The sequence below is a fragment of the Hyperolius riggenbachi genome, chromosome 8, assembly GCF_040937935.1.
Source record: "Hyperolius riggenbachi isolate aHypRig1 chromosome 8, aHypRig1.pri, whole genome shotgun sequence".
Classification (NCBI taxonomy): Eukaryota; Metazoa; Chordata; class Amphibia; order Anura; family Hyperoliidae; genus Hyperolius; species Hyperolius riggenbachi.
Window position 1 is genome coordinate 52231436 of NC_090653.1, and position 18313 is coordinate 52249748.

General features: G+C 43.4%; 3 protein-coding genes across 5 annotated transcripts in view; 1 reads left to right on the plus strand and 2 right to left on the minus strand.

Moving 5' to 3' along the window:
* MRPS18B (mitochondrial ribosomal protein S18B) overlaps nt 1-7160 on the minus strand; it is a 36566-nt gene extending 29406 nt beyond the window's left edge. Inside the window, exons 1-3 of the mRNA XM_068250420.1 lie at nt 7035-7160; nt 3863-3992; nt 1277-1374 (exon numbers count right to left, since the gene is read on the minus strand). Coding sequence (XP_068106521.1) covers nt 1277-1374; nt 3863-3992; nt 7035-7130 — 324 coding nt within the window. The 5' untranslated portion in view covers nt 7131-7160. The remainder of the gene's footprint in view (nt 1-1276; nt 1375-3862; nt 3993-7034) is intronic.
* Nucleotides 1-18313, minus strand: part of ABCF1 (ATP binding cassette subfamily F member 1) — a 413240-nt gene that overhangs the window by 200818 nt on the left and 194109 nt on the right. The window lies entirely within an intron of this gene.
* The window catches only part of PPP1R10 (protein phosphatase 1 regulatory subunit 10), a 46664-nt gene continuing 35819 nt past the window's right edge, over nt 7469-18313 (plus strand). The window contains exons 1-2 of one of the 3 annotated variants that reach the window (XM_068250414.1): nt 7469-7679; nt 7844-8438. The gene's annotated coding sequence lies outside the window, so the exon portion shown is untranslated. The remainder of the gene's footprint in view (nt 7680-7843; nt 8439-18313) is intronic. The other 2 variants (XM_068250415.1, XM_068250416.1) reach the window with 2 other exon arrangements.

Here is an 18313-nt window from a genome sequence, read left to right on the forward strand (position 1 = left end):
ACCGCTAAGGAGGTTAAGGGACAAAGGCCATTTTTCACAATTCAGTGCTGTGCAGCTTTAAGGAGGATCTGTAACATCAAAAGATCCCCTGGGGGGTACTCACCTCGGGTGGGGGAAGCCTCGGGATCCTAATGAGGCTTCCCACGACGTCCTCTGTCCTACGGAGGTCTCGCTGCAGCCCTCCGTACAAGATGATGTCATTATTTACCTTCTCGGCTCCTGCGCAGGCGCTCTGACGGGCGTCGGCTCCGAACTACACGTAAATACCCGATCGCCGTCGGATCTGCTCTACTGCGCAGGCGCAAGTTTCCGGCGCCTGCGCAGTAGAGCGGACCCGACTGAGATCGGGTATTTCCGTGTAGTTCGGAGCGGAAAGCAGCCACAGCGCCCCCGCTGGAGCCAGCAAAGGTAAATATTGAATTGGACAATCGGGCCTGTCGCCGGCTGTTCAGAGGGCTGCAGCGAGACCCCCGTGGGACAGAGGACGGCGTAGGAAGCCTCATTATGATCCGGAGGCTTCCCCCACCAGAGGTGAGTAGCCCCCAGGGGATGTTTTTGAGGTTACAGAGTCTCTTTAACAGTTCACTGCACAGCCGTACAACTTAGTAGTCAAATGAATCTTACCTCCTTCTCTTGCCACAAACAGGGTTTTCTTCCTGGTGATCCCTGATTGCTCCTGCGATCTTTAGGTTTGTTTTTTTAAAGCCCTTTTTACTTTAATCCCCCCTATTAATTGTCACTGGATAGTAATCGGTACACAGACCTTTGCCTACAAAAGCATAGGACTGTGGCAGGAATTAGATTGTGCGGCCTTCTGAGGGACAGTGAAGTGACAAAGCTGTCACTTCTACAGCGCCGTTTACATTTAATTGACTGCCCTTAGCTCTGATCAGAAGCCTGCCAGCTGCAATTGCGGGCTAGCAGGCTTATCGCTGCAGTCGCCTCTCTCCCCCTGCAGGGAACAGCGCTTGAGCGAGCACTTGTTTCCTGCAAATCTTGCGAATTGCGAGATGACGCAATTCCGCGTTAGGCGGTCCTGGGGGAGCCACTCTGAAGCTGCAATTGTGCGTTAAGCGGTCGCAGAGTGGTTATAGCCTGATCTCTAGGATTTAACATGTTATGGTACCAGTTTTGTTGTAAATGTATAACTTCTCCATAAAAATATTGTTTAAAGAAAACACATACATATATACATATTTATTTTTAAAGGAACTGGGCTTTGAAATATAGAAAAAGAGAATTCAAAATAGCTCAGTTTGGCTGTCTTCAGACTCACAATGCAACACCTGCGGGTGTTCTGTGGTGGGATAGGTCCTTTGTGGTTCCTTCTATAATTAGACCAGACTTTATTTTCTCCATAACGCTCCAGGTACTCTACAAAACAAAAAATATTGGGAGAACAAATCTAAAACAAAAAATAAATAAATAAATAAGTGCCCGGTGTGGCATAGATACATTTATAATGCATTTGAAGATGGTATTATCAGTTTAGACTTGCTGCCTAGCCAATTAGTCATAGGAGGCTGGATTACTACAACTACCGTATATCTGTGCAGATATGCCCAAGCTCCAGTCTGATCCTGTCCAGGGATGGAGTTGCATCAGCGTTGACGTTTTCTGATACAAAGAAGCTTGAAAGACTAGATTGTAGTGTTCTCCCAAGGCCCCTTTTTTGCCAAGTGCTCCTCTTGACCAGGTCTTCTAGCCACCTAGCTGTCACAATGCAACCCCCAAATCTGTCAGCTGGGACTTTTACGGTGGCGATTTGGCTGTACGATCGACCATTTGATTCGATCATTTAAAAGAATCGAGTGTGTACCAGTATGCCCAACTGATGAAAAGTGGCTGATATGCTGAATGACCAGCTTAGTCGATCAAGTAGGATGCAATCAATATATCAGTCAATCGCACAGGAATCGGCTACTGTTCACAAAATTTGATTGACTCAATCAATTTTCACATTAAGGAGCATGAAGACAGCGTCGGTCAGATCGATTACTTAAAGTGTACCAGAGCTGGCATAAACAGAAGAATTGATAATTACCCAGGGTAAGTATCAACCTCCAGCGCACATGCGCAGAAGACCCAGACTGGACGCGACTGAGCTCCTACCGAGGCTGACCATGGGAGGACGTCGCGAGACACACACACACACACACACACACACACACACACACGTGTTTATGGGGCTGGAGGAAGCCCCGGGTAAGTATCAATTCTTCAGTTTATGACAGTTCTGGTTTACGTTAAGGTGAATCGCATAGTATATCGTCTGTAGTGTGTGTAACACTAGTCAATCGACTTTCGATCAATACTGAAGTCAATTGCTTAATAAAAGCCGGTCCCTTTGTGGATTGAATCAGAATCCCTAGATGTATGGTTACCTTTACAATACAAGAGTACTGGAAAATACATACTTTGAAGAACTCAAAAGCTAAAGCCAAGTATGGAAAGATTTACCACACAATGGCCTCTATTCATAAAGCATTCCCGCATGCAGTAATAATGCTGAAAACAGCTGACTTTACCGACCATTTAGCAAAATGTCAATTCATAAAAGCTGTTACCGCATGAAAAGCTGACATTCCCGAGCAGTGAGGTAAAATACCGCCTTGTACGGTGATTATCTCAACACGTCACTAAATGTCAATTCCTAAAGATTAGAGCAGGCGGTATTGGGACAGAGAATACCGTCTGTTTAGAAAAGGCGATAAGGATGCGAATAACAGGCTTTGTGGTAAAAAAAAAAAAAATACCACATCGGTATTTTAGACTTTTGTGTACTAATTCATAAAAAAGTTTAAAGTTGTGATAAAAGGTCGGGGAATTCCCGAACTAAACTGGCGGTGCTGGCTGAGTTGATACATTTCCTCCGTGCAGAGACAGCGTTATAATAGAAGAGTCAGCCCCAACTTCCCTTTAGATGTGCATTTTTTGTTTACTGCCTCTGTTTGCCCTGAATCTGTCTATTAGTCTTTCTAAACAATCTATTTAATTGCCATAGCTTAGAAGAACTTCAAGAAATGTTACACATGCAGGCTTTCTGATGTGAAATTTATCTGAAAACAGGTACCCAAGGGGTTAAAAAAACACAGCCTGGGTATTCCAGGAAGCCTTTTTTGTGCCGCACTGCTGCCGCCTGGGAGGTCTGTCTCCATTAACTTGGCTGTTATCCGCATCCTTATCGCCTTTTCTAAACAGACGGTATTCTCCATCCTGATACTGCCTGCTCAATCTTTAGGAATTGACATTTAGTGACATGTGTTGAGATAATCACTGTACAAGGCGGTAATTTCCCCCACACTGCTCAGGAATGTCAGCTTTTCATGCGGTAACAGCTTTTCTAAGTTGACATTTTGCTAAGTGGTCGGTAAAGTCAGCTGTTTTGGTAAAGTCAGCTGTTTTGAGCATTACAGTTTTTAAAACAGCAGAAGCCATTATTGGCACTGAACTACCATCACTGGAACTTTTGTATAATACTCGCAGCGTGAGAAGGGCCAAAAACATTATCAAGGACAACACTCACCCTGGAAATGCCTTGTTTGAGCTCCTTCCATCAGGTAAACGTTTTAGATCAATCCGCACACGCACAAACAGACTGAAAAACAGCTTTTTCCCATCCGCCATAAACTTGATGAACTCTGAATCCTCTCTGAAATAATTAACACTGTGTACAAATTTTTAAATATCTGTAATACCTGGCATACTTGTATAATTTCTTCTCTTCCTTGTTACTATCACTATGTTCCCTATATGCACCGTGGGGTTGTCATGAAAAGTAATTTCGTTGTGTTACACAATGACAATAAAGTGAATTGAATGTTTTATGAATAGAGGCCAAAGAAATAAATCGTTTTTTTACCTGAGCTGTTCAGATATTCCCAAGGCTGGTCTTTATACCGTGAAGACACGTCAAATGCTTCGGGTGGGCTGCCTGTTTCAGGTGGACTGCAGAGTGCACGGACCCCAACTTGCAGCACAGATACGGGGGTCTGCAGAAAAGACAGAATATGCAAAATTTAGCTACACCCATATGCAGGATCTTCTGCCTAATCAGATTTATAGCACAGCTGAACTGAGAGGGATGTGGAGTCTGACATTTATTTCCTTTAAAGCAATGGACATTACCAGACTGTCCTGCTGATCCTCTAATACTTTTAGCCACAGACCCTGAACTACCATGCAGATCAGGTGCTCTGACTGGATTAGCTGCATGCTTACTTCAGGTGTGTAATACAGAAACTAATGCAGCCACAGATCAGCAGGACTGCTAGGCAACTGGTATTGTTTAACCTCCCTGGCGGTAAGCTCGACACAATGTCGGTCTAGCCGCTGCAGGGGATCGCATGACCCCGGGAGGATTTTTTTTTTAAATAAAATTTGTTTTATATTCTTCAGCTAGCACTTGGGGGGCATAGTTAGCTAGCCAAGTGCCTCCGGTCCTCCCCGATCGCCGCCGCAATACATACCCCATGGGGATCCCGCGATGGCGCGGCCTCCCAATCAGCTCCAGGCTTCGCCATGGGGAGGATCGGGACTGCGCTTGACGTCATGTCCGATTGTCGCCATAGCGATGAGTGAAGCTAAGGCGATCGCGGACGGGTAGGTTTTGCTGGCGGCGATCGGGGGCGGGTCAGAGAGGTGTCGGGGGACTTGCCGCACATAGTTAGCTAGCCTAGTGCTAGCTAACTAATACAAAACATTTTATTTAAAAAAATCCCTCCCGTGAACGCAGCCACTGCATCTGCGTACCGCCAGGGAGGTTAAAGCAGAGCTGAACTCAGAACCTCCTCTCTGCTCTAAAAGATACGCAACACCTTTAAAGGATACCCGAAGTGACGTGTGACATGAGATAGACATGGGTATGTACAGTGCCAAGCACACAAATAACTATGCTGTGTTCCTTTTTTTCTTTCTCTGCCTGAAAGAGTTAATTATCCGGTATGTAAGTGGCCAGCGTCAACAGGTTTGAGCATTTCCTTACTTGCTTGATGGATGGATGTATAATGTGGCATGAAGATAGAAAAAAACGTTCAAAGTGACAGCTGCCCGGTCTGCCTTGACGTACTGTGTTTCTGCTAAATGTTTCAGTTTGATGTACACCGGTTGCACGTTCTTTGGTTTCCACTGCATTAAAGCCGCAGTACAGGGGTGCTCAGGGGTGAAGATTGCCTGGTTGGTATGATGTTCATGAAGGTTTGCATACCCCTCTAGCAGACAAGTACTGAGTGCCAAGTTGTTGCAATTTCTCCAAGTGTACTGCCTGCCCTACTTATAGTTGCCCCCCATACTTTTGATGCCTGTTCCAATAAGTGTAAAGTGGCAATATTTAACCACTTGACGACCAGTGGATTTCTGTTTGATCTGTGCTGCGTGGGCTCTCCAGCCCGCAGCACAGATCGTGTTGCAGGCAGGGCGATCAGACTTACCCCCTTTTTTCCCCACTAGGGGGATGTCCTGCTGGGGGGTTCTGATCGCCGCCGGCTCTCTGTGCTTTGCGGGGGGGCTCTTCAAAGCCCCCCTCCGCAGCGTTTTCGGCGCTCCGTCCTTCTCCCTTCCCCTCTGAGCTGAGCAGGATGGATATCCGTCCTGCGCATTGTAGGATAGGCTTCAGCCTATCATATGCTGGCGATCCCCGGCCAATCAGAGGCCGGGGATCGCCGATCTGCCTTACGGCGCTGCTGCGCAGCAGCGCCGTATGATGTAAACAGTGGGGATTTCTTCCCCGCGTGTTTACATTTTGCCGGCGAGCCGCAATCGGCGGCTCTCCGGCTGTTCACGGAGACAGCCTCTGTGAACGGACATGGAAAGGCCGCTCGAACGGCCGTTTCCATGGAAACCCGCAGACGACCAGTTTACGGCAATCGGCGTTAGCTGGTCGTCAAGAGGTTAAGAGAGCACATCATAGCCGAGATCAGTATTCCCAAAATCCCCCATAGCATTACATTAGCAAGTACACTACACATCACAAGCATTTAGAAACGCACCGCTAGTGGGTCCATAATCAGCAGTGTTGATTTTACACAGTTGCTACATACTCATAGTTACTCGGAATCAAAATTTAAATGGGACAGTTGTGACCGCGTGAGAGGGGGGGGTTAACCTAGCTATGCGGCCGTCTGATCCGATGCATCCCAAATGATGTGAGACGCGATGTGGGATGCATCGGATCAGACGGCCACATGACTATGTTAACCCCTATTCTCCTGCGGTCACATTTAAATACCGATTGAATACGTAGCTACCTGGTAAAATCAACACTACTGATTATGCGCAAGTAGCCCCAGAACCTGCACAACTGAAATGTGTCTGTATTTAAAGGCATGATTTGGCAACCCTGTCCCTTACTCTAGTGCCTCACACTAAGCAACCCTTAGACTCTACCTCCCACCAACCTTTTTTTCCGGGCCTGTACTAAACAAACAAACAAACAAACAAACACACACACACACACACACACACACACACACACACACACACACACACACACACACACACACACACACACACACACACACACCTCCAATACCCCACACTAACCCCCCCCCTCCCCCCCCCCCCCCCCAGCTACCATGCATCACACTAACCTAACCTCCCCATAGCGGTGGTGCACCTCTGGCACCCTCAAGCAGACTAGAACTGATTTCAAAGTTTTAATACAGAGATGATTATTATTATTATAGGTGCTGGTCTGGTTGGGCTATGCATCAGCAGGGAGTTGAGGGTTAGGCATTGGCAGGGGGTGGTTAGGATTAGGCATGTATAGAGGGAGGGTTCTGAGTGAGAATAAGGTTAGGTTGCATTTTATAATTGTAGCAGCTATAAATAATTGCAGCTGGTTGCAAAATCTGTCACAACAACATTTTTTTTTACCACACCTGCACATCATATATTCGCAAACATGGCAACAGAAATCAAGGATTTTATGGTACAGTAGGAAAGATCTGCAAACCCGAGGAAGTGGCGCTTCTAAAAGACACAACAGCAGCCTCCGCCTGACACCCAAGCATCCCCCACACCCATACCAACATTACCCTGTTCCACAGAACCCCTCTCACGCCGGTCACACATAATCTACCCAAGGAGGACGCCATCTTGGAGAGGGAAGAGTGATACCAGCCAGCACACATTCGTTTGCTTTTTTTTTTTCACCACAACTTTATTGACAGTGAACAAAACAAACGTTCGCTGCTGTGTCATTCTTCGCAGTTTTGTTTCAAGGTCATTTTTTTCCATTCAAGTAGCTTTATTTATAATATAATGCCTGAACACAGCTAAAAGCTATACAATGAAATTAGAATGTTATCACTCGGAATGTCGTTATTTTCTGCCATTTTTTTGGAGAGCGCTTGTATTCATCTACTATGAAGAACTTTAACAAAATGGCGTCATCGCTATCTCTATCGAACTCGCGCTCTATGAGGCAACTGGTAACAGAACTGCGCACACTCATAACTTAGGGGGGGTGGGTGATGCGAGAAGACTCCTGCGTCCCCTTGGTTTCTATTGGCTGCTATGTGATACGTCAGCCGTCGCTACTCATTATCCTACTCTGCCTCACGCTTCTGTCCAATCCGCGTCCTGTACTCCGCCCTCCGTCTTCCCGCCCTATGCGACGTCACCGAAGCTATATAAAGTTTGACGCCGCGTGATTCCGCCATTCCAGGCTTCGTCGTCAGGTAAGTTTAGTCAGGAGCTATGCTGGTTGTGCAGCGGCTTACCCCTCCCCATCGTCCTCCTCGCCGACATTTCATGCCTTGTCCTCCCCAGCCGCCCTTATTTATTAATACGCAGGTTTTCGTGTTGCATTATACTTAACGTGCCTTGTTTTTTGTCTCTCCAGGTTTAACTGCCTTCACGAATAGTGGCTGGTTTCCAACGTCTGAGCAATGCATGTTGGACGATAGTTAAGACTAATAAGCAAAGACCAGAAGCCTTTCCTCCTCGGATAAGACTGAAGACACTGATTTCTCAAGGAAATCCTCCCCCTCACCTCTTCATACATCATCTACATATTTTTCTCCTTTCACCTTGAAATTTTGTGCCGCCATTATGAACCCAACCCCACCTCTTCTCACCACTAGGGCGGTTAAGAATTTAACCGACTAATCACTGGTAATAAAAGCTAGAAAATTAAGTCTTTCTATGTGAAAGATAAGCTTGTAGCTGCTCTAAAGACTTTTCCCCCCTCTATATATTTTGCTCTTAAAGGCAAAGGACACGCTGGACAGTTTCCAACACTGAATTGAGATACGCCCTTGGAGCGAGGGTTACTGCAGCCTTTTTTATGCGGCTGTAGGCAGGCACATTAAATTCCCTCTCCCCCATTATTTTCTTGTGAAAGGACATAGAGTATCCCACTCTATTTTTTCCCCCCCTTTTTTTTTTATTTTTAGCCCAAAACTACGTTTCGAAGCACAGGAGGAGAATTTTGGATAGTAAGTGTTGCTTTTTCACACGAACTTGGACAACCAACTTTAACCCCTTCATAAACAGCGTTACCCCATGTATTCAATAAACCCAAGATGGGTTGCACTAATTTGATAAACCCCCTTTCAGAGCTTTTACCTGCGCCTATGAATAATTCTGGACTGTAGATGTAAAGGTATCACTAATTCATGGCAGTCTGAGCCAAATCAAGGAGAGACTTAATATGCTGCAGAGACACCAGATGACTATATAAACTAATATTTAGCTTGGCATGCCTTTGCTCTGTTGACAATCTATTAAGCCGTATAATAAAGGGTCTACGTAGCAAGGCAGCTATGAGCCTTTAACTAATTTATCATGGAAGAAATGAGCTCCCATGCTAGAGATGACGTTGGGGAGCTTTGACCATAAAGCTAACGTTTCATCTCTGTGTGGGAGACTGACTGCATCCTAACTTAGGTTAGTAGGGCAGTATAGTCTCAGCTCTACTGATAGATCCATGAGCAATCTGTTCATAAAGATTGCAGGGAGAGAAGGATGCTGAAGTGAGAAGGGACTGTATTTGAGGATGTTGAGCATAAAATTAAGGGGTAGAATAGATCAGGTATCTCGGGGAGGCAATAGAGACGGATGATACTCTTTTAAACCAATATAAGGACTTGCTTCTTCTATGGCTCTGCATCCCTATTGCTACAGTAACTGATACTTAGGTGTCCTTATGGAATTAATGTTTACACAGCAGTGAATTCCTGTTTCACCTGCAGCAGGTGTGCAATAATACCTAGGAGAATTGCACGCAATCTGAGGATAAAGATTGCCTAATGCCAGTGTGGAGTGATCCCCCTTTATATGCAGAGCTGAGCAATGACTGTGTCTTAGGCCAGGTTACAATAGCAAAATCATGAATATATATATACATAGCATTTTTAAATTGCAACCTTATTTTCTCCTATACCTTTTTGTGTAACTTGTGTGTGTGCGCTCTACAAAGGTAATGTCTGGTATTTCACAATTCTCATTTCTGCCTGTTCTCTGCCACAACACACATTTCATCTTTTTCCATAAATTGGATTACTTATTAATTTTTAAGGGTATTTTTTTCTGTAGGCAAATCAAATTATACCTTTCTTTGATAGTGAATTTGCAATTTTTTTTTTTAACATAGGAAGGTTTTTTTTTCTAGATAGCGTCCATTATAGTCTACTAGGTTCTTCAAAATGGCGTCCTCGCTTGTTGTTTTAGACTCTAGCGTGTTCCAACATCAAAATGGCTTCTGTCTTCTTTGTTTGCTGTCCAGGCAGACGTGTAGCAGGGAGGGGGGTTGACTAATATACCCGATCTGTGGTAACGCCCTCTTCTCTCTTTTGCTTATGCCCTCCGCTCATACATTTGAAAACAATGTTAGAATGCTGGGGGAGGGAAAGAGCGCAGCCATTGAAATTTTTTTTTTTTTACCTTTTCTTGTTGATTGCCTTCAGCATTTTTCAGCTGAATGTATAACATACAGCCGCCAAAAGAAAACGCACTAGTTACAGTTGTTAGTCACAAAATGGTATCATCCTGATTTAAAACTTCTTGCTAGTCACAATATGCACACATCACAATTGCTGCATTATCCATTATTCTATAGATTTTACTCATTTGACGTATTACCCATGTATCCCACATTATTCAGTTTATAGGTAATGTAATTTTTACATGTGTTACGATCCCAACTGCTCAATTTTGTATTTTGCCATCGTCCATTCTTAGCAACAGAGCACTCTAATAAGAAGATTAGTCTGTTTTTAAGCCTTTTGAATTAAGAGGCTTTGCAAAAAAAAAAAAATCTTATTCTGTGTAATCTCTATAGTCTCCATTATCTTTAAATTATAGACTGAGACCACAATGTGTAGTCCTCATATTTGGATAATTACATGTCTGACGTGTGTGAATAATTGTGTATGTCTGTGATGTGTGAGCAAGCATGTGTCTGAGACTTATTTTTATCTTAGTTATAGGAGAGTTTCCTGGGATTTGAAACCATTTTTTTTTTTTTTATTATCGTAGAAAAGTCTGAGAAAACAATGCATTTGATTTTTACACTATACCAGAACCAGCATTTATAATTTGCATTTGTCTGAATTTTAACACTCTTCAAGACCCCCAACATGTTTACATCAGCTATTTTTCTGATGTTAAACTGCCTGATTTAGTGGCAGTACATGGGATCTTTTTTACTTCAAAATGAATAAAAAAAAAAAAAAGTTTGTCTATACAGACTTTGATTTTACCTTTTTTTTTGTTTTTCCTAAAGCCTTTTGTTTGCACATAATAATTTTTTTGATCTGACAAATGTTTGCAGCAGTCATAAAGCTATAAAAGCTGGTTTTAAAAAGGGAAGGGGGGGGGGGAGCGTGTGATAAATAAGCAAATTCGTGTCTAACCGGTCAGCTATTCGGCTGCTTTTAACGTCCGCATGGTGACCCATTTTGCCAATGGTAAAATGTTAAACTTGACACAGGTGTTTGGGTAAGTATTTTTTAACGTTGCTTCCCTTGCTGTAGCCGTACTCGCAGGCAATGCAGTTGGTGGCCAGCTTCACTGTTCACTGCCGGAGTTGGCATGAGTACAAATGCCTTCTTAACAGATACCGTCGTGGGGTGTATTGAATGAAATAGAGGAGTTTCCTGTCACTGAGATGCAAGGCCAGCTCAAGTATTGGTAAGCAAATCCTTCCGGTAGGTGTGTGTGTTTGATGCACACTCTGCCCATCTCTGTTAAACTCGTAAGTTTGCAACTGAATGTTGGGAATCCTCATAAGTGCGTGCACATAATGCAGGCACAAATCGATGTATGCATGCTCATGTTTATATTTATATCTTTCTGTTGCAGTTTAATTACATTATGTGCACAGACTTGTCATGCTGTGTACAAATAGTGGCTCTCCCCCCAGCACAGTCCATAAGCGTTGCATAATGAAAAATATGTATGCCAAACTTATTTACTTTATTCCATCTGAGGATAAACTGTTTCCGATAGCAACCAGTCTGTCCACTTTCCAACAGCTGGCATTTTGATTACTGTGGGTGATGAGAATTATTTGCCTTCCATACTCAAGGCCTACTGTAACCATAGTGCATAAAGCTGATCGGTAAATCAAAATGACATGTTACTTGCATTGTCCCTTGCCATCAAAGGTCTTTTTTATATGTCATTATCCTGAACAGGCTTGAATTTTGTTTCTGTAGGAGAAGCATATAGTTTTTAATCAGACTCGGAAAATATAAATCCCATTCAGGTTACCAACCACTGAGAGTTTCAAGTCCAGTATTCCAGTGTAGCATTAAGTGGAACCCAAGTGGGGGTGATGTGAAGGCTGCCGTATTTTATTTTTAAACAATACTAGATGCCTGGCTGTCATCTCTTTGGCTGCAGTAGAGTCGGAGTAACACACCTGAAATAAGCATGCGGCTAATCCAGTCTGACGAGTCAGACATCTAATCTGCATGCTTGCTCAGGGTCTATGGCTAAAAATATATGGGGCAGAGGATCAGCAGGACAGCCAGGCAATCTGCATTGATTAAAAGAAAATGTCAGCCTCTGCAGGTCTTTCACCTTGTGTTCCCTTTAAGTATATTTCTTACACGGTAGCACAATCTTCTAGGTCTGTGTTCCCCACCTCTGTCCTATTGGGCCACCAACCGTACATTTTGTAGAAATTCAGAAGCAGCTGAAACATTAATTACCTTACCCTCCTGAAAGTTTGTACTGTTGGGTCTTGAGGACCGGAGGTGGGGAACACTGCTGTAGATGACTTCTTTATGGGGCTGGTGTACGTAGACTTTTGACTTCCCCCCCCCCCCCCCCCCAGTTTCTGTGCAGTTTGACATCACAGCTTATAGTGTCTTTACTCAAGTGTGGGAAAACTGGGGTCATCCTGAAATAATGGCATACTCATTCAAGTCAAACTGCATTTTAACTGATGTTAACTAGGTGAAACTGAAGTCAAATCTAGTCACTTTCTTTATTTTGTACCTTTTGATCTTGAAAGGCTGTGGAGGATGCTAACTGCATCTAATGCCTGGTACACACCGTGCAATTTCCCTTCAGATCCACGGGTCCAATTGATAATTACCGACAGGTCCGATCTGGTGTCGCATTGTTTTCTAAACCTGAAAAGACCTGTCAAAAATGATTGTTTCGACCCATTGATCTGATGAGAAATATCATGGTGCTAATCATCAGGGCTTTTGTCAATAACTGGTCTATAGCTCTATGGCGCATGAAAATAAAAAAATAACCTATAGCTGGGGGAATTATGCAGACTACCATCTTGGCTTTTAATGGTAAATTCCACTTTTGAAAAAAATTCAAGCCATTCAGTTCAGCTCTACACATTGCAAGGATTAATGACACTCTGCTTGACTTTCATATTTATGTGCATATGAAATACAACTATTCAGAATTGTTCCTACCCGTAGCAGTTTGCTATCATTCAATAGATTAGTGCAAGCATTAAAAATGAGTAACATTTCTGCTTTGTGCGCCTAATTACTCATGCAGCACAGTGGGAGTTTCTGGTTAATCAATGCTGCTTTGGGCAGTACAGTTGCCATGGTTGCACAGTGATGCAGTTCTGTTTTGGCTGGTTTAGACTGAAATGGGGATAGGAAGTGGATGACAGACCTAAGATTATGAAAGGTTTTTTATTGAAAGTGGAAATTTCCATTAGAAGTGTTGTGGAATATTCTGATTTTTGTTTCTAATATCACTTAAAGGATACCAGATCTGAAAACCTTAGGAGAAACGGGGGGTGGCATGTATGGGTAGCTGTCCCAATGGCTACTGCTTTCCTGCCCCCCCCTCTTTCTTAAATCCCCCTGGCAGGGTGGTCCGGGTCGACTGAGTCAGGCTTTAGTGCGCAGACGCTCGCCTGACTGTGAGCCCTGTGCATGACATAATTGTGACCCCTGGCTGCGGCTTCCTCCTTAGGTTTTCAGCTCTGGTATTCTTTAAACGCAAAATTAAATTTTTGCGCTGAAATATTAAACGCATCAACAAATTTGTAGAACTCATAAAAATATTAATGTCAAATGCATATTTACACCTCTCTGCAACTAATTTATAAGATTACAGGTTGCCGGACAAATTATCAGATTGTCTTGTAATTAATTACTGAGCACACAAAGCAGAGAAAGTTCTCTCCTCCCCCATACAACAGCCTTTTCTGCATTGTTTGCACAGCTAAAGCCTCATTCACACGCTCAACAAAAGTCTTTTAAATACACAATTATCAAACAACTTTTGTTGTTGAAACAAACCCAAAAAGTTATTTGCAATTGTTCCAACAACTAAAAACCCGCAGCTCAAGTCAATCCAACTGTTGGATTGACTTGAACTGCGTCTTATCAGTTGTTTGAACAATAGAAAACAACTTTTTTGGTTTGTTTCAACAACAAAAGTTGTTTGATAATGATACATTTAAAAGACTGAGTGTTGCATGAGCCTTTAGTATTCCTGGAACACAATCTGATAATTTCAGTGATGCAACTGCAATTTTATTAGCTTATGAGTGAAGCAGAGGGTTGGGTATTAACCCTTTCTGTAGCTTAAAATTCTACATTCCTGGCTGTTGTGCTCATCTTCCTGTTTTAATATCTTCTGAATCACTGTCCCAGACTGAGCATGTTATGTCTGACTTGTCTAGCTATACACTTGCTGCAGGTATGACAGGAATGAAGCCAACAGCTAGTAAATAGCATTTTATAAGGTGACAGAGAAATAATGAAGATGCCGCCATATTCCTCTAAAGCTTGTAGCTTGTTCCCAACTGTTTATGGAATGAGATGCAAGAATCAAGAGGTTGCCCTTTCCTCCCTTACTAGGCTGCTCCCACTAGCCAACTGTCTCCCACCCTCAGTTATGTGACATCAGTGGCCACTCTAGAGACAGTTGGCTAATAGAGAAGCAACCTAGTGAGGCAGAAAGGAGGAACACCATTTATATTCACTTGGGCTGAATCTCGCTCCATAAATAGATGGTTGACAATGGGCTCTATTCACAATCATTTTCCGCATGCGGAACTGCACTTGCGACTGAAGTAAGACCATCTTGACGTTCACAAAATGTACGCATGGTTATTTACTGCATGCGTAAAATTGTACGCGTTGTTTTCCCGCATGCATAAAAAGTGCAGTAAAAGTCTGCAAAAATCGGTAATTCCCACAAAAAAAATCGAAATTCACAAAGAAAAAGGGGCGCATTATTTCTGACTTAACTACCGATTTTATATCACCTACGAGTACTTGGTGATATATTTTGATTCCCATTGACTTAAATGGTAAATGGATTCTTCAGCCTTGAGCGCTGTTTGCTGGACTTTATTTTTTACAAGTTTTATGCCACTTTTTTACGCATGTTTTTCGCATGTTTACTATATAATTACGCATGTTTCCTCAATTTTTTACGCATTGTTCCCACATGCGGAAATTTTTTAGTGAAGGTGGAAAAAATGCGGAAATTATCACTGCTGTTGATATAGCGGTAAAAAAAAACTTACCGCATGTGTATATAGTGGTGAAAAAAAATCTATTACCGCATGTGATTGTGAATAGAGCCTAATGGTGGCCATACACTGGTCGATTTGCCATCAGATTCGACCAACAGATAGATCCCTCTCTGATTGAATCTGATCAGAGAGGGATCGTATGGCTGCCTTTACTGCAAACAGATTGTGAATCGATTTCAGCCTGAAACCGTTCACAATCTGTGGTGGTGGTGCTGCCGCCGCTCCCCCGGTCTCCCGCATACATTACCTGCTCCGCCGGCGCGACTCCCCAGGTCTCCGTTGTCTTCTCTGGTCTGGTCTCCGGGTCCGGTATGCTTCACTTCTTCACTGTCTGGGGGAAGTTTAAACAGTAGAGTACCCTCTACTGTTTAAACTTCCTGCTGGGACAGGAAGAAGCGAAGCCTGCTGGATCCGGAGCCCAGCACGGAGACGGGAGTAGCGGTGACCGAGGGGATATGCGCCGGCCGGATCAGGTAATGTATCAAGCTGTATTGCGTCGGTCGTCGGGCACTCAAACACCGCTAGCTACGCGCTCCCTACCCGCAGGCGATCGACGGTAATTTCCCGCACGGAGCGATCGACGGGACCGATCTATTTCGGGACGAAATAGATCGAAATTTAGCGGTAACGTTAACTATTTGACAGCAGATTCGATCTCAGTGATCGAATCTGCTGTCGATCGGCGGGGAATCGGCCTAGTGTATGGCCAGCTTTATGTCTTAAATACTTTCTTCTAAGTGTGGTATGTTCCAGGTTTGCAATGCAGACACTACTAAAGATCAACATAAACCCCAGCTAACTACCATAATTTAAAAAGGAAGACTGTAACCTCTAAATTATCCCTTTTTTTCCTTTAAAGTTCAGCTCAAGCCAAAACATTTTGGTTTTGGATACAGCAAAGTTTTAGACCTCAGAAGATTGATACTGTCTCTGTCTACATTTTCCTCAATCCATGTACTGACAATAGATGCTACCCTAATGGGAAAATAAGATCTTTCAAAAGGAACAGGAACAAATATGTATGGAAAAAGCCCTTCATTTCTGTGCTCTGACCTCTTCCACGGCGATTTATGAACTACAATGAACACTTCATATTTCTATCCCTTCCTTAATACTTTCATAGTATAGTCAGTTTAATGTCCCTGAAGGTGCAGTCCTATGCAAACTGATTGTTTCCCACAGGGAATCACGACGCTGTCCCTGGAGCAGTAGTTCAGGGCTGAGTGCTGTACAGATTCTAGGCAAGACTGACAACACCTTCTGTTGCTATGGAGGAGGGATGACTGTGGAACACTGTAGAGCAGCTTATGTGAGGTGGGGTAAATGGTAGAATAATGCCCTTGCATTTTGTGAATCTGATTCAGATCACTAACCGTACCGTAAAACTAATGGAAACGGCAGCGGCCATTTCCATTAGTGTGATCCGGTTGCTTTGCGATTTTGTCTTGAACGCAATTGTCATCCTACCATCTTTTGGCTGCGATTGAGTTCCTGTACTGAGTATAGTAGCTGAATCGTATTAGTGGAAATTAGCTTGACGCAATCGTGTTACATAGTGGAAAAGAGCCCTAACAATGTATGGTGATCGTACGTTAGTCGGACCAATTTGGGAGGAAGCTAATTAACCTACAAGTGTTTTCAGATGATAGTGAACTATAATGCTGTTAAGCTGCAGTGTAGATCATGCAAAGGCGAAGAATGTAAACTTCTGATTTAAAGAGAACCCGAGGTGGGTTTGAAGAATGTTATCTGCATACAGAGGCTGGATCTGCCTATACAGCCCAGCCTCTGTTGCTATCCCAAACACCCCTAAGGTCCCCCTGCACTCTGCAATCCCTCATAAATCACAGCCATGCTGCTGACAAACAACTTGTCAGAGCTGGCTGTGTTTATCTCTATAGTGTCAGTCTGCTGCTCTCCCCGCCTCCTGAAGAACTCCAGTCCCCGCCTGCATCCCGTCCCTCCATGCTGATTGGAGGGAAGGGACGGGGGCAGGGACCGGAGCTATGCAGGAGGCGGGGGAGCAGCTGAGACTGACACTACAGATGTAAACAGAGCCTCACAGCACGACTGTGATTTATGAGGGATTGCAGAGTGCAGGGGGACCTTAGTGGGGTTTGGGATAGCAACAGAGGCTGGGCTGTATAGGCAGATCCAGCCTCTGTGTGCAGATAACAATCTTTAAACACACCTCGGGTTCTCTTTAAAGGATGGAGGATTGTGACCATAAAAATCAAATTTCGATAGCAACTGGTCTGAGTGTACTAAGCGATAAAGATGCTAATCCTGCATTCAAAACTTTTTTTGCTGTTATGGTTTGGAGTCATCACATACCTTAGGTGCACTGGCCCTTTAATTGCCAATGCCAAACATTTGCATGCTGGGGGGTTTTTATATCTATAATATATTCCTACTCTTCTCTTTATTTCCCCCTCCTTCTAATGACATAAGACAGTGCACTTCCTAGTATAGACCTCAGTGGGAGTGTCTGAAGACTCTAGGGGAAGGATGGATAATGAATACACAATTAGCAAGAGGAGAAAAAGAGTGAGGGAGGAAATGTCAGGAGGTAAAGGGTAACAAAGATAGAAACTGTCTAAAATAGGATTCTCTGCATTTCCCTTTATAAGATTCACAGTAATTGTAACATGAACAGTGCAACACATCTGTTATGTAAGTAGAACTAGTATTTATCTACTTATATATGTGTTTTTTATTTCTGTTAGCATGGGTGTCACTTGTTTTTTAAAGGGTAACTGAAGCAAGAGGGATATGGATGCTGCCATATGTATTTCCTTTTAAGCAATATAAGTTGCCTGGCTATCCTGTTAATCCTTTACCTCTAATACATTTAGCCATAAACCCTAAACAAGCATGCAGCAGCTCAGGTGTTTCTGAAATTGTCAGATCTGACCAGATTAGCTTCATGCTAGTTTCTGGCATTATTCAGACAATACTGCATCCTAATAGACCAGCAGGATGCCAGACAACTGGTATTGTATAAAAGGAAATAAATATGGCAGCCTCCATATTTTTCTCACTTCAGTTGTCCTTTAAGGCAGCTGACTTGTACTAGGCTGCAGTACTTTCAAGTGAACCTCCAGACTAAAAATCGACTCAGCAGCACTGAAAAGGCTTGGTGTTTCTTTAACAGTTTCACGGCATCAGAACTTTGTTTCTCTTATACAAGCCTCATTTTTAGCTGCCGGGCTTTTTTCCCCTTATGCTGTGCAAAGCATGATGGGATTTCTGATGTTCTCATTCTGCTGATTTGGTGCAATTTTTTTTTTTACATTTTGAATTTGACATTTGAAGCCTAGCGTGTGCAGCTGG